The 14,276-nt window shown below is 54.3% G+C and overlaps 1 protein-coding gene and 1 long non-coding RNA gene across 2 annotated transcripts; one reads left to right on the plus strand and one right to left on the minus strand.

Moving 5' to 3' along the window:
* Positions 1 to 2,212: 2,212 nt before the first annotated feature.
* LOC121085902 lies at positions 2,213 to 2,839 on the minus strand. The gene is made up of 2 exons (XR_005827228.1): positions 2,751 to 2,839; positions 2,213 to 2,555 (listed from the first exon to the last, which is right to left on the minus strand). It is a non-coding gene; the product is annotated as an uncharacterized LOC121085902 (long non-coding RNA).
* RCC2 (regulator of chromosome condensation 2) lies at positions 2,756 to 13,454 on the plus strand. Its single transcript, XM_040588990.1, has 13 exons — positions 2,756 to 2,844; positions 4,449 to 4,765; positions 7,236 to 7,329; positions 8,294 to 8,437; positions 8,551 to 8,682; positions 8,784 to 8,872; positions 9,149 to 9,263; positions 9,533 to 9,699; positions 10,914 to 11,094; positions 11,181 to 11,286; positions 11,441 to 11,513; positions 11,661 to 11,738; positions 11,926 to 13,454. Exons 2-13 carry the CDS (start codon positions 4,454 to 4,456, stop codon positions 12,028 to 12,030), a joined length of 1,596 nt encoding a protein of 531 aa, XP_040444924.1. The 5' UTR covers positions 2,756 to 2,844; positions 4,449 to 4,453; the 3' UTR covers positions 12,031 to 13,454.
* The last annotated feature ends 822 nt before the right edge of the window (positions 13,455 to 14,276 follow it).

Raw genomic sequence — 14,276 nt, forward strand, 5'->3', positions numbered from 1 at the left:
AAAACCCTCCTGAAGCCCCTTCTGCCTGCGACGTCCCGAGGCAAACCAGACCTCACATTCCCCTTTCCCTTGGACTAAAGGCTTGGGAAAATTTAACGTACCCTTCACCCGGAGGATAAATCGCCTCCCAGAGCACCAGCAACTTCCTACAAGGCTCCAGCAGTGCAACCGGGCTGCAAAGGCAGCAGGAAAAGGGATTTGCATTTATTGCAGCAAATCTCGCGCCGGATGCACCAGCCGGTTTTTGCTCCATGCAAACACCCCCAGCCTCCATTCCCATGCTGCACCCAAAGCCACCCTCTCCCCGGGACAGAGGGATTTTTGCAGAGGGTCTTGCTGCAACCCCCCTTTTCCAATCCCTGGGAGTGCATCCCAAAGCACAGTCCCTGGGGAACCCCCAAATATCATTGGCCGGGGATGCAAACCCCGCGGCCAGATCCCAGTTGGGGAAGGCGAAGCAAGGCCAAGGTTATCCCAGGTGAGCCGCTCCCCATCCCAGACACCCTTGGGAATTAACAGGTAAGACCAGTTTTTCCTTTATCCAGGGAAAAACCAGTTTAACCCACAGCCTGACGCAACCTGCCAGGATCACCTTGAAATCTTCCCATCCACGCCATACAACCCAGCAGGCATTTGGGGGGGGGGGGGGCAAAAAAATACACATTTTTAGGGACAACTGGCCACGTTCCAGCGCTGGCAGAGTTTCAATGACATCACGTTCCTATCGGAATCATGGAAAATCCCTAATTAAACTGAGTTCCCCCTCCCCGCTCCTTCCTCTCCCAAATCCAGCTAGAGCATGGGCAGGACGGGAGGTCGCTGAGCCGAGATGCTTTGTGGATGATTCCGTAAGTAATAGATTAATTTTTTTTAAACCACCAAGGGGGGTATTTTTCTTAAATAACAACAGGGGTTTGCCAGCAGTTGGGCATTTTGGGGTGGGTGGGGGTGGGGGGGTGGCATATGGCACCCACCAGTATCCCATGGGAATGGGTCCCCACGTTGCAAATGGATCACAAATTGCAAATGCATCACATTGCACATGGATCACAAATTGCAAATGGATCACAAATTGCAAAAGCATCATGCTCCAAATGGATCACAAACTGCAAATGCATCACACGTTGCATGTGGATCACAAACCGTAAATTCATCACACATTGCACGTGGATCACAAATTGCAAAATAGATCACAAATTGCAAATGCATCACATTGCACATGGATCACAAATTGCAAATGCATCATGCGTTGCAAATGGATCACAAACTGCAAATGCATCAGACGTTGCAAATGCATCACAAACTGCAAATGCATCACACGTTGCATGTGGATCACAAACCGCAAATGCATCACACGTTGCATGTGGATCACAAACTACAAATGCACCACACATTGCAGTTGCATCACTTATTGCACATGCATCACATCCCGGTGTGCCTGCACAAGATGGAGACACCAAAACTGAAGCTGCCAAGGAAGGTCAGGGCAAACGCACCTGTCTTCCCCTCCTGCAGCATCTCTCTTTGCAATAAAGGGAATGTTCTGGTAAAAAAAAAAATCTGCAATAAGGAGAGTGAGCACGTCTTCCTTCCTGCCAAAAAAAAATAATATTTCTTTGGGGGGGAGGGGGGGGGGGGATTAAGTCAACCTTCCCACTGCGATAAAACTTGCTTTGCAAGAAAGGGAGTGTGACTTTGCTCCCTCAAAAATCTTGCTTTGCAGTAAGGGGAAGGAGCGCACCTTTCCTTTGCAACAACTCTATGCAATAAAGGCAGTATGCGCATTTATTTCTTGGGAAAAAACCTGTTCACATTAAAGGCAATATGCGCATTTATTTCCTGGGGAAAAAAACCCACCACTTTGCAATAAAGGCAGTATGTGCATTTATTTCTTCAGGAAAAAATCCCTTTGCATTGAAGGTAGGATGTGCGTTTATTTCTTGGGAAATAAACCCTTGCAATAAAGGCAGCATGTGCATTTATTTCCTGGGGAAACATCCCTTTGCATTGAAGGCAATATGTGCATTTATTTCTTGGGAAATAAATCCTTTGCATTAAAGGCAGCGTGTGCATTTATTTCTTGGGAAAAAATCCCTTTGCAATACAGGCAGTATGTGCATTTATTTCCTGGGACACCCCCCCACACACACACACGTTGCAATAAAGGCAGGATGTGCATTTATTTCTTGAGAAATAAATCCTTTTGCAATACAGGCAGCATGTGCATTTATTTCTTGGGAAAGAATCCCTTTGCAACCCAGGCAGCATGTGAATTTATTCCTTGCAGGGGGAAGAAACCCCTTTGCAACCAGGGGCGCGTTTTCGCTCTTGCAAAAAAAGCCTAATTCTCCTGTGCAAGAAGCAGCGCCTTTTCCTCGGCCATTAAAAAAATAATAAATGAATTAAAAAATTTTAACAAATCCTTTGGGAAGCAGGGGAGCGCGTGCACACCCCACCCCCACTCTGAGCCTCTTCGCGTTGCTCTCACCCTTCCCCGAGTCTTCCCGTCCTAAAGATGGAGCTGTGGGTGCCGAGCCGGACTTTGCAGCCTCTTCCTTTGCAAAGCAGGATGATGCTTTTTTTTAAAAAAAAAAATTTTTTAAACACCCCCCCCCCCCCCGCCTTTCCTGCCCATACATGTGTTTCTGTTTTGTATTGTAGCATTTGTTCTGGCGGCTCATATTTACATTTTAAGTGCATCTGGTGGGTGGGCGCTCAGGGAGGAAAGGGAAAAAAAAAAAAAAAATTACCTCCTTTTTTCTGCAACAGGAAACACCACCAAAAATATTGCAAAGGCCCCGAGTTGTTGCTTTCTTTATGCTGCACCCTTCGCCTTAAAATCAGGTTTGCAATGGGGGGGGGGGGGGGGGGGGGGGGGAGGTAGGGAAGGGGGGGAGGAGGAGGAGGGGAAAAGGAGATGGGGGGGGCTTAAAATGCCTTAAAAAAAAAAAAAAAAAAGGAGAAGGAAGGCGGATCCACGTGGTGTAATGGGGGCAGACAGAGATCCCATTGTTTCCCAGCAATAATCAAGGGGAAATTAAAAAAAAAAAAGGGGGGGGGGGGGGGGAAGGCATGGAGGGAGATGGATGGGGGGGGGAGGCCCCAGCCGCGTAGGGGGCTGGATTTTTTTCCACCCCCCCAAAATATTATCCCCCCCTCCCCAAGCAAAAAAAAAAAAAAAAAAAGCTCCTCCCCCCCCCCCCCCCCCCACCCCCCCCCCCCCCCCCCGCAACAAGCAAATAAAAGGCCGGAGGCAGCGGGAGCACGAGCGGGCCCCCCCCAGAGCAGGTGTGGGGGTGCGGGGGGGCGAAGGGTGGGGGATCCCCGACCCCCTTCCCGGGAGGGGGGGCGGGCTTGGTGGCTCCGGGCCGTTTGCTTGCCGTGCAACCCCCCCCCCCCCCCCCCCCCCCCCGCGAAACCCCCTTTACACCCCCCTCGTTTGCAACCCCTCCGCAAATAGCCCCCCTTTGTAACCCCCCCCGTCCCGACCCCCCCCCTTTTCAAAAGGTCTCTGCGCAACCCCCCCGTGTACCCCCCCTACACCAGCCCTCTGCACCCCCACCTTTTCCAGCCCCCCCCCGCAATCCCCCGTTTGCGACCCCTCCCTTTGCAACCCCACATTTTCAACACCCCCTTCGCAGCCCATTTTCCAGCCCCCCCTTTGCAAGCCCCCCCCTTTGTAACCCCCCTTTGCAAACCGTCCCCATACAGCCCCCCATGCCCCCCTTTGCAACTCGTCCCCGTACACCCCCATGCTCCCCCTTTGCTAACCCCCCCTTTGCAAACCGTCCCCACACAACCCCCCATGCCCCCCTTTGCAAACTCACCCCTTTCAGCCCCCCCTTTGCACCCCTTCTTTACAACCCCCCCTGCCTGCCCTGTTCAACCCCCCCTTTTCAACCCCCCATTTGCACCCCCCCCTTTGAACCCCCTCTTTGCAAACCGTCCCCATACAACCCCCCTTTGCAAACCTCCCCCCCCCCACCACTTTGCACCCCCCCTTTGAACCCCCACCTTTGCAAACCGTCCCCATACAACCCCCCCCCTTTGCAAACCCCATCCTCCTTTGCACCCCCCCCCTTTGCACCCCCCCTTTGCACACCGTCCCCACACAACCCCCCCTTTGCAACCCCCCCCCGCACCCCCCCCTTTGCACCCCCCTTTGCAAACCGTCCCCATACAACCCCCCTTTGCAAACCTCCCCTTTGCACCCCCCCCTTTGCAAACCGTCCCCATACAACCCCCCCTTTGCAAACCCCCCCCCCTTTGCAAACCGTCCCCATAAACCCCACCTTTGCAAAGCCCCCCCCCCCTTTGCACCCCTCCACCCCCCCGGCCTCCCCCCGTAGCACTCGCTCCCCCCCGCCGGGCCGGGCCGGGGGCGGGGGGTCCCCCTTGCCCCCGGCCCCCCCCGGCGCGGCCGGGCGGTGACGGCGCGCTGTGCCCAGGCGCCATGCCCCGGAGGAAGGCGGCGGGGCCGCCCTGGGACGCGGGCCCGGGCCCGGGGGCGGCAGCGGGGCGGCGGCGGCCCGGCGCGGCGGCGGCGGCGGGAGCGGTGGCGGGAGCGCGGCGGCGGCGGGCGGAGCGCGGCGGGAGCAGCGGCGGCAGCAGCGAGGACGAGGCGCCCCGCGAGCGGCGGGCGCGGCCCGGCAGCCCCGGCAGCCCCGGCGGGAGGCGGCCCGGCAGGCCCGGCGCGGCGGGCGGCGGAGCGGCCCGGGGACAGAGCGTCGTCATCTGCGAGCCCGAGCACAGCAAGGAGCGCATCGTGAGCGGGGCGGGGGGGATGCGCCCCCTGCACCCCCGCGCCCCGGAATGCACCCCCGCACCCCCTAACGCAACCTCTAATGCACCCCATAATGCAACCTCTGCTGCACCCCCTGCACCCCATAATGCACCTTCTAATGCACCCCCGGCACCCCATAATGCAACCTCTACTGCACACCCTGCACCCCATAATGCAACCTCTGCTGCACCCCCTGCACCCCATAGTGCACCCTCTAATGCACCCCCAGCACCCCATAATGCAACCTCTGCTGCACCTCCTGCACCCCATAATGCAACCTCTACTGCACCCCCCGCACCCTATAATGCAACTTCTCATGCACCCCCGGACCCCATAATGCAATCTCTGCTGCACCCCCTGCACCCCATAATGCAACCTCTGCTGCACCCCCCTGCACCCCATAATGCAGCCTCTGCTGAATCCCCATGCACCCCATAATGCAACCTCTGCTACACCCCCTGCACCCCATAATGCATCCTCTACTGCACCCCCTGCACCCCTCTGCACCCCATAATGCAACCTCTGCTGCATCCCCTGAACCCCCTGCACCCGATAATGCAACCTCTACTGCACCCCATAATGCATCCCCTTGCACTCCCCCGCACCCCCAATGCAACCTCTGCTGCACACCCCACACTCACTAATGCACCCCCTAATGCAACCTGTAATGTACCCTCCCTGCACCCCCCCACACCCCCTAATGCACCCCTTGCACTCCAGTGCACCCCCCCCACCTCACAATGCAACCTCTACTGCACCCCCCGCACCCCATAATGCCCCCCCCACATGCCAGTGCACCCCCATGCAACCTCTAATGCACACCCCCCTGCACCCCATAACAACCCCCCACATCCCCTAATGCAACCTCTAACGCACCCCCTGTAGCCCCCTGCACCCCACAATGCAAGTCTCCTTGCACCCCTATTGTAACCCCCTGACACCCCTAATAAAACCCCCAATGCACCCCAATGCAGCCCCCCTTGCACACCACCTAATAACCCCACAATGCACCCCCCTTTGCACCCCCTAATGCAACACCCCCTTGCACCCCCCCCGCAGCCCCCCCTTTGTACCCGCAATACACCCCCCCCCGCACCTCCCCTTGCACCCGCCCCTTGTACCCCCTAATGCAGCCCCCCCACTGCACCCCCTTACTGCCCTCCCCTAATGCACCCCCTGATGTACCCCCCATCGCACCCCCAGTGCAACCCCCCCAGGGTACCCCCTAATTGCACCCCTCACTGAACCCCCCCCATTGCACCCCGTAACGCACCCCCCCCATTGCACCCCCCTTGCATGTGTCCCCAGTTGCACCCCTCAATGTACCCCACAATTCCCCCCCCAGTTTCCCCCCCTTGCACCCCTTTATTGCACCCTGCTGCGCCCCAGTAATGCAGCGCCTCATTTCATTCCCCTAATGCACCCCCTTAACGCGCCCCTCTGCTGCATGCCCCCGGCCCCCCCCGCGTACCCCCAAACTGTACCCCCAACATTGCACCCCATCGCGGTGCTCCCGCCTGGCCCCCCCTTACTGAGCCATTTCATCGCCCCCCCCCAAAGCTTCACCCCATCGCACCCCTCAATTACTCCAACTCCACCCCCCTACCATAAACGGGGGGGGGGGGGGGGCGGGGAGCAGTCCCCCCCTTTTCCAGCCCCCCTTTTTGCCCTGTGTCCTGCCAAGGAGAAATCCCAGCCTCTTTTTGTTTTTTGGTTTTTTTTTTTTGCAATTGACCCTTTTTGGGCTTTTTTGGGGGGGCAGGGGCAGGACTTCTGACCCCGTGCAAGCAATAGCTGCAATGTTGGGGTGTGCGATCAGGGACCCCCCCCCTCCACCCTGCTGCCCCCCCCCCCACATCCCCAGTGTCCCCCAGTGCTCCATGTCCCCCACATCCCCAATGTCCCATGTCCCCCACATCCCCAGTGGTTCCCATGTCCCCCAGTACCCCATGTCCCCCACATCCCCAGTGGCCCCCATGCCCCCCGTGGCCCCCGTGTCCCTGATGTCCCACACGTTCCCAGTATCCTGCACACCCTGTGTCCCCAGTATCCCCCATGTCCCCAGTGTCCCTGGTATCCCCAATATCCCCCACACCCGCAGCGTCCCTGGTGTCCTCCATGTCCCCCACACCCCCAGTGTCCCCCAATGTCCCTGATGTCCCCCACATCCTCAGTGTCCCCACGCCCCCCATATCCCCCACATCCCCAGTATCGCCCATGTCTCCCACATCCCCAATATCCCTCACACCCCCAGAGTCCCCAGTGTCCCCCGTGCCCCCCGTGTCCCTGACGTCCCCTGTGCCCCCAGCATCCCCACTATCCCCCATGTCTCACATCCCCAGTATCCCACACACACCCCGTGTCCCCCGTGCCCCGAATGCCCCCCGTGTCCCCGATGCCCCCCGTGTCCCCCGTCCCCCCGCGTGGCTGATGGTGTCGCGGCTCCTTGCAGAAACTCGAGGGCGCCAAGTGCCGGGGGCAGCTCCTCATCTTCGGGGCCACCAACTGGGACTTGATCGGCCGCAAAGAAGTGCCTAAGCAGCAAGGTGAGGGGCGCGGGGCTCCTGCACCCCGAAACCGGACGCCCTTTCCACTTCTAATTAATTTTTTTAATTAATTATTTTTTCTTGGTTTGTTTTTTTTTTTTTTTTTAACCGATTGCATATCATGATCTGGGGATGCGGGGTACCCGGGGGCTCCCGTAAAGCAACCTAAAAGCGCTGCTTATTTTTGATGCGTTTATATTTAATTAAATCCTCTGCTTATTTTTAGGCATTTCTAATTTTTAGTTAATAATACTGGGAGGGTTGCAGTTGGGTATTGTAATCTGGGCCAGAACTTGGGGTACGGGGTGTGCTGGATCTCCTGCGAAGCAAAATTAACACATTGCTTAATTTTTGGTGCCTTTAATTAATTTCTTCTGCTTATTTTTAATGCTTTTATATTTTGTTTTTATTATTCATATTTTTGGAGGAGCTTTTTTGCAGTTGCGTAGCATAATCTGGGCCAGCACCTGGGGAGCGCTGGATCTGCTGCAAAGCAAAATACGTGCGCTGCTTATTTTTGATGCATTTTTATTTCGTTAGTTTTTCTCCTTATTCTTGATGCATTTATATTTAATTACCTTTTCTAATTAATTGGGGGGGGGGTTTACAGTTGGATATGGTAATCTGGGACAGAACTTGGGGGGCGTTGGGCTTCCTGCAAAGCAAAACAAAACAAAACGCGCCGCTGCTTTTTGATGCATTTATAGGCTGTTCGTTTTCCTAATTATTTCTAAGCCTTTGTGTTTAATTATTTTTTTTATTAATTAATTGGGGAAGGGGGTTGCAGTTGCACATCGTAATCTGGGTCAGAACTTGGAGTGTGCCAGATCTGCAAAGCAACACACGGGCGCTGCTTCTTCTGGATGTGTTGATATATTTTTTTTTCTGTTGATTTTTGATGCATTGATGCCAAATTAATTTTTGCATTAATCTGGGGGTTGTGGTGTGGTTTTTTTCGATACAGTTGCCTATCGAAATCTGGGCCAGAACTTGTGGGGGCCGCACAGGTACGGGTGTCTCTCAGGTATTCAGGTGCGGAGCGTGGTTTCGGGACCCTGCGCCGCTCACAGCCTGCTCATCACCACCGAGGGCAAGCTCTGGAGCTGGGGTGAGCGACGAGGGGGGCTGGCGCCCCCAAAAAACCCTCTGGCCACCTGGTAGCCTGATGCCAGGAGGCTTCATCCTCCCATTTTGCTGCAAAACCTGGCGATTTTGGGCTAGGTCGCAATGAAAAAGGGCAGCTGGGACACGGGGACACGAAGCGGGTGGAAGCGCCGAAGCTCATCGAGGTGCTGGGGGGCGAAGCCATCGTGCTGGCAGCCTGCGGCCGTAATCACACCCTGGCCCTTACAGGTATGAGGGGGGGGGGGAAAACCTGACATTTTAAGCAAATTATCTGAAATCAGCCCATTTTGCCCCCAAACGTCATTTTTTTTTTCCTTATTGCATTGCAGAGAGTGGCTCGGTGTTCGCCTTTGGGGAGAATAAAATGGGGCAGCTGGGGCTGGGGAACCAGACGGATGCCGTGCCCAGCCCCACGCAGGTATCACTGCTCCTTTCCGTCCTTCCCCTCTTGTGGTTTGGGTGAAAAAAACAACAGATTTGGGGGTTTCTCCTTGAAAAAAATCCCTAGCAGAGCCCAAACCCCTTTAGGAACTCCGGAGCATCCCTCTCAGGGAGGGCTTCATGTGCAGCTGCGGTGGGAAAAGAAAAATGCAAGAATTGAAAATAAACCCCCAGATCTGAGGATTTTGGGGGTTCCCCTGGGAAATTCAGCTTTTTTGCCTTTTTTCTCTATTTTTTACCCCTTTTTCTGCAGATCATGTACAACGGGCAGCCCATCACCAAGCTGGCCTGCGGGGCTGAATTCAGCATGATCATGGATTGCAAAGGAAACCTCTACTCCTTTGGGTGCCCCGAGTACGGGCAGCTGGGTACGGTGCTGTTTTGGGGTGTTTTGCTGCAATTTTGAGGTATTATGGGGTTGGGGGGGTGGTGGTGAGTGGAATTTCCCTGCCTCAGTTTCCACATCTGAGTGACGAGAGCATCCCTCCCCTTTACCTCCAGGAAAAATAGCGGGGTGGGAGCTGCAAATAAAAAGGAGGTTGCGAGGGGAGAGGGGATTTCTGCAGGTGACGTGGGACTAGTGGGGTGCAAAGTGTGGGGGAGGGCACCCCGTTTTCATCCTGTTGCTCGTCCGCAGGGCATAATTCCGATGGGAAATTCATCGCCCGGGCGCAGCGGATAGAGTACGACTGCGAGCTGGTGCCGCGCCGCGTGGCCATCTTCATCGAGAAGACCAAAGATGGGCAGATCCTGCCCGTCCCCAACGTGGTGGTGCGGGACGTGGCGTGCGGGGCCAACCACACGGTACGTGCGGCCGGCGGCGCCTTGTGTTCAGTTATTTGCAAATAGCGGTGTGCGTGAATGCAGGAAGGTTTGCAGCGTGCACGTCAGGCTGAACGTTTGCAGGGTGCGGGTGTTCGCAGGGTGCACGTCAGGGCAAAGATCTGCAGGGTGCATTTAAGGATTAAAATTTGCAGCATGCATTTTTAATGCACACGTTGCAGTGTGCATGTCAGAACATTTGCAGCATGCATTTTAAGGGTGAAGTTTTGCAGCGCCTGTGTTGAGGATAAGATCTGCCGCATGCATTTCTAAGGATTGAAGTTTGCATCGTGCATGTAAGGCTAAATATTTGCAGTGTGTATTTAAGGATTGAGATTTGCAGGACGCATTTAAGGGTAAAGTTTTGCAGCATGCATGTAAGTGTAGAGATTTGCAGCGTGCATTTAGGGATGGAGATTTGCATTGTGTATATAAGGATAAATACTTGCAGCGTTGCATTTCGGGATAAGAGATCTGCAGCATGCGTATCAGGATAAATACTTGTGCCGTGCATTTAAGACTACAGATCTGCAGCCTGTATTTAAGGATAGAGTCTTGCAGCCTGCATGTAAGGATTGAGGTTTGCTGCATGCCTTTAAGGCTGAAGGTTTGCAGGGTGCATTTAAGGATAAATATTTGCAGCGTGCATTTTACAATAGTGATTTGCAGCATGTATATCAGGATAAATACTTGTGCCGTGCATTTAAGACTACAGATTTGCAGCCTGCATTTAAGGGTAGAGTCTTGCAGCCTGCATTTAAGGGTAGAGTCTTGCAGCCTGCATGTAAGGATTGAGGTTTGCTGCATGCCTTTAAGGCTGAAGATTTGCAGAGTGCATTTAAGGACACAGATTTGCAGGATGCGTTTAAGAATAAATACTTGCAGTGTTGCATTTCAGGATAGAGATTTGCAGCATGCGTTTAAGGATAAATAGTTGCGCCGTGCATTTAGGACTACATACTTGCAGCCTGCATTTAAGGATAGAGTCTTGCAGCCTGCATTTAAGGACTGAGGTTTGCTTTAAGGCTGAAGACTTGCAGGGTGCATTTAAGGATAAATACTTGCAGCGTGCATGTAGCATTTGCAATACGCACCGCAATCGATGCCGTTTATGGCAGCTGCTGCGGTTTTCCCTGCAACGAGCTGGTCGGGTCTCAGCTGCTCATGGCGGGGGGGGTGCGTTTCTCCATCCCCAGCTCGTCCTGGACTCGCAGAAGCGTGTTTTCTCCTGGGGATTTGGGGGCTACGGGCGGCTGGGCCACGCCGAGCAGAAGGACGAGATGGTGCCTCGGCTGGTGAAGCTCTTCGACTTCCCGGGGCGCGGGGCAGCGCAGATTTACGCCGGCTACACGTGCTCCTTTGCCGTCAGCGAGACAGGTCGGGATTTGGGTGTTATTTGGGGGTTTTAGGGGATGCCGGGGGGGGTGCTGGAGCTTGACGCATCATGTCGGGGGGGCTTGCAGGTGGCTTGTTTTTTTGGGGTGCCACCAACACCTCCCGGGAGTCCACCATGTACCCCAAAGCCGTGCAGGACCTCTGCGGCTGGAAAATCCGCAGCCTGGCCTGTGGGTAAGTCCAAGCCCCACTGCCCGCCCCCCCCCCCCCCCCCAAAAAAAAACCCAAACAAAAAACCACCCCAATTTCCTGGTGTTTTGGGGTGCAGCCACCTGTGGGGTGGGGGGTGGGGGGGCACAGGGTCACCCTGCTTTGCACCCCACTGCAGGAAGAGCAGCATCATCGTGGCGGCGGACGAGAGCACCATCAGCTGGGGTCCCTCGCCCACCTTCGGGGAACTGGTAAGATGGATTTACTGGGAACCCCCAACCCCTTGACACCCCAGACCCCTCTGGCAGCTCCTAGTGGCAGGAACTGGCTGCTTGCCAACCCCCCCCCCCCTCCACATTGGTTTCCCCCCACCCCGCTCCATGGGATGCGCTTGGCAGGGCTACGGGGACCACAAACCCAAATCCTCGACGGCTGCCCAAGAGGTGAAGACCCTGGATGGGATCTACACGGAGCAGGTGAGTGGTGCTGGAGGGGGGGGGCCACTGACCTAAATACGGTGGCTGGGGCCGTACAGAACTCATCACACCCATGGGGTGCTCAAACATGGTCCTGGATGAAAAGAAAGGTTGGGGGGGGGGGGGGGGGAGGAAAGCAGCAGGGCATGGCCTCGTGCCTCAGTTTCCCCACTCTGCCCCATCCCAGGTGGCCATGGGCTATGCCCACTCGCTGGTCATCGCCCGCGACGAGACCGACGCTGAGAAAGAGAAGCTCCGCAAGCTGCCCGAGTACAACCCCCGCACCATCTGAGGGGCTCCCCCCTTCGCCGGGACCCCCCCCCAAACCCCGCTTTTCCAAGCCAGCCGCGGTTTTAACTACCTGTTCTCCCATTTCCAAAGCCTTGGGGTTTTTTTTTTTTATTTCACACTCCCTTTCCCCCCATGGCTTGTTGAGTTCCCGACCGTAGCAGGATCTTTTGGCACATCCAGGCTTAATTTTGGGGGGTTATGATTTGAATTATTTTGACTTTATTTGTATTTTTCTGCATTGCTTTTTATTATTTCCCCTTTTCCCAGCCGCAAACATCCCTGGCTGCAGGCTTGGGGTGAAACTGGGGACCTGAAGAGCAGCTGCAAAACATCTCTTTTTCCTCAATATTCCAATTTTTTGGCATTTTTCCCAAATACCCCCCACTTTGGGTGCTATAATTTTGGGGGTCCCCCTGCCCCCCAGCATCCCTTTTCCCAGAGGGATTCAGGATACGGATGTCATCCCACATCCCCAAGGGCCAAACCCATCCCCAGCATCATTTTGGGGCTCCCCTCGCCGCTATCGCAGCCCTCGCCCACCCCAGGGAGATCTCAGGTATGAAGAGGGGAGCCCTAAAGCATCGCGTAAGCTTTTTCTTGGAATTATTCTTAATTTGTTTTTAATTATTATTAATTATTTCTGCCTGGTTATCAGCCCAAAGTCCCTCCTACAACGCTGTGCACTGTGCTGGAGAAACGAGGTGCCTTTATCGAGCAGAGCCCAGCTCTGCCTTCACGCAACCCAAGGGTGATTTTTTTTTTATTTTTCTTTCAAAATTTTTAGGGTTTGTTTTGAAATACTGATTTTTTTAAGTCCTTTCTGCTCTCCCTGACGGGTCGCGCTGGGTGCTCGGGGGCGGTGGTTGCCGCATTCGCGCCCGTTTGGGTTGTTTCGCAGTAAAAAAAAAGGGTGGGTTGGTTTTTTTTTCTTAATTTGCTTGGGGTTGGGGGTTATTTTGGGGGTTTTTTGGGGTGTGTTAGAAAATATCCAGGACAGGGAGAGCAGCTGGGTGGAAAAGTAAAATATTCCGCTTTGTTAGCAATATTAGGTTTTTTTTGGAGTTGCAGCACAAGCAGATGCCGCAGCCTCAGTAAAAGATGGGGTGGAAAAATCACCAAACCCCCACTTTTACACACACACACACACCCGAAAAGCATCATTTCGGTTCATCCTGCCTTCCAGCAAAATAATTTTAGCCTGATTAAACTTCTCCCCCATCGGCCTCCCTGTCCCGGCCGCGGGCGAGCAAAGGAGGAGGCTCGAGAAAGAAAATAATCCTAAACCACGAGGATCTGGGAACAGCTCGTCCTTTAGCAGAGGGTCCTGGGTTAGTGCTGTAATTGTCTTCTTCATGTTTGGTTTTGTTTTTTTTTTTTTTTTATATTTCTTGGAGTAAATGTTTAAATAAATGACGTCATTGTGTACACCCCTCTCACTTTTCACTTTATCCACCCTTATTTCTTAACTCTTTTTCATTGAAATTTGATTAATTTAACCAAAGGGAGGTGCAGGGGATGCCTTTTCCTTGCCGGGATGCACGCCCAGCATCCCCAAAAGGAAATCCACAGCCATTAGAGGGCACCATCCTGCTGCCGACAGCATCCTCCATCCCAAAATAGCCTCCCCCCAGCATTTCCCTTTCATATTTTGCAGGCAGGGTGCAAACACAGGGCGGTGCATGCATGTCTGAGTATTTCAGTGCATGCCTGGGTGGTTGTGTGCATGCCGGGTTGTGCTTTGTGTGTACACATGGGTGGTGGTTTTGTGCATGCACGCATGGTTTTGCACATGCATGCAGGAGTTTCTGCATGTGTGTACCTTGTTAGACATCCCTGTGTCCGTTTTCTGTGCATGCATGTGCATTTTTGTATGCGCATGCAGCAGTCTTAAGGGGCACGCATGCTTGATGGTTTTGCGTGCACATGTCTTCTTGGGCACACCTGTATTTCTGTGCCCACATGCATGTGTCTTTTTGTGTGCATGCATGTGGTTTTGTGCACATACGCATGTCTGGTTTTGTGCATGCATGTGGTTTTGTGCCAGCACACGTAGCCTCACGTGTGTGCACTTTGGGGCATGCATGTGTGTTTTTTGCCCGTGCATCACTGCAGCAAAGAAAGAACTGTACAACCCTGCTCACCGCTTCTTTCCCCCGCCCTGTTTAACCATTTTAATTGTAATTGCTGTGCCAGGAGAGAACGCCCACGTGCCACACCACACACCCAGAGAGTGACAAAAACACCTGC

This window comes from Falco naumanni, chromosome 3, assembly GCF_017639655.2.
Source record: "Falco naumanni isolate bFalNau1 chromosome 3, bFalNau1.pat, whole genome shotgun sequence".
NCBI lineage: Eukaryota > Metazoa > Chordata > Aves > Falconiformes > Falconidae > Falco > Falco naumanni.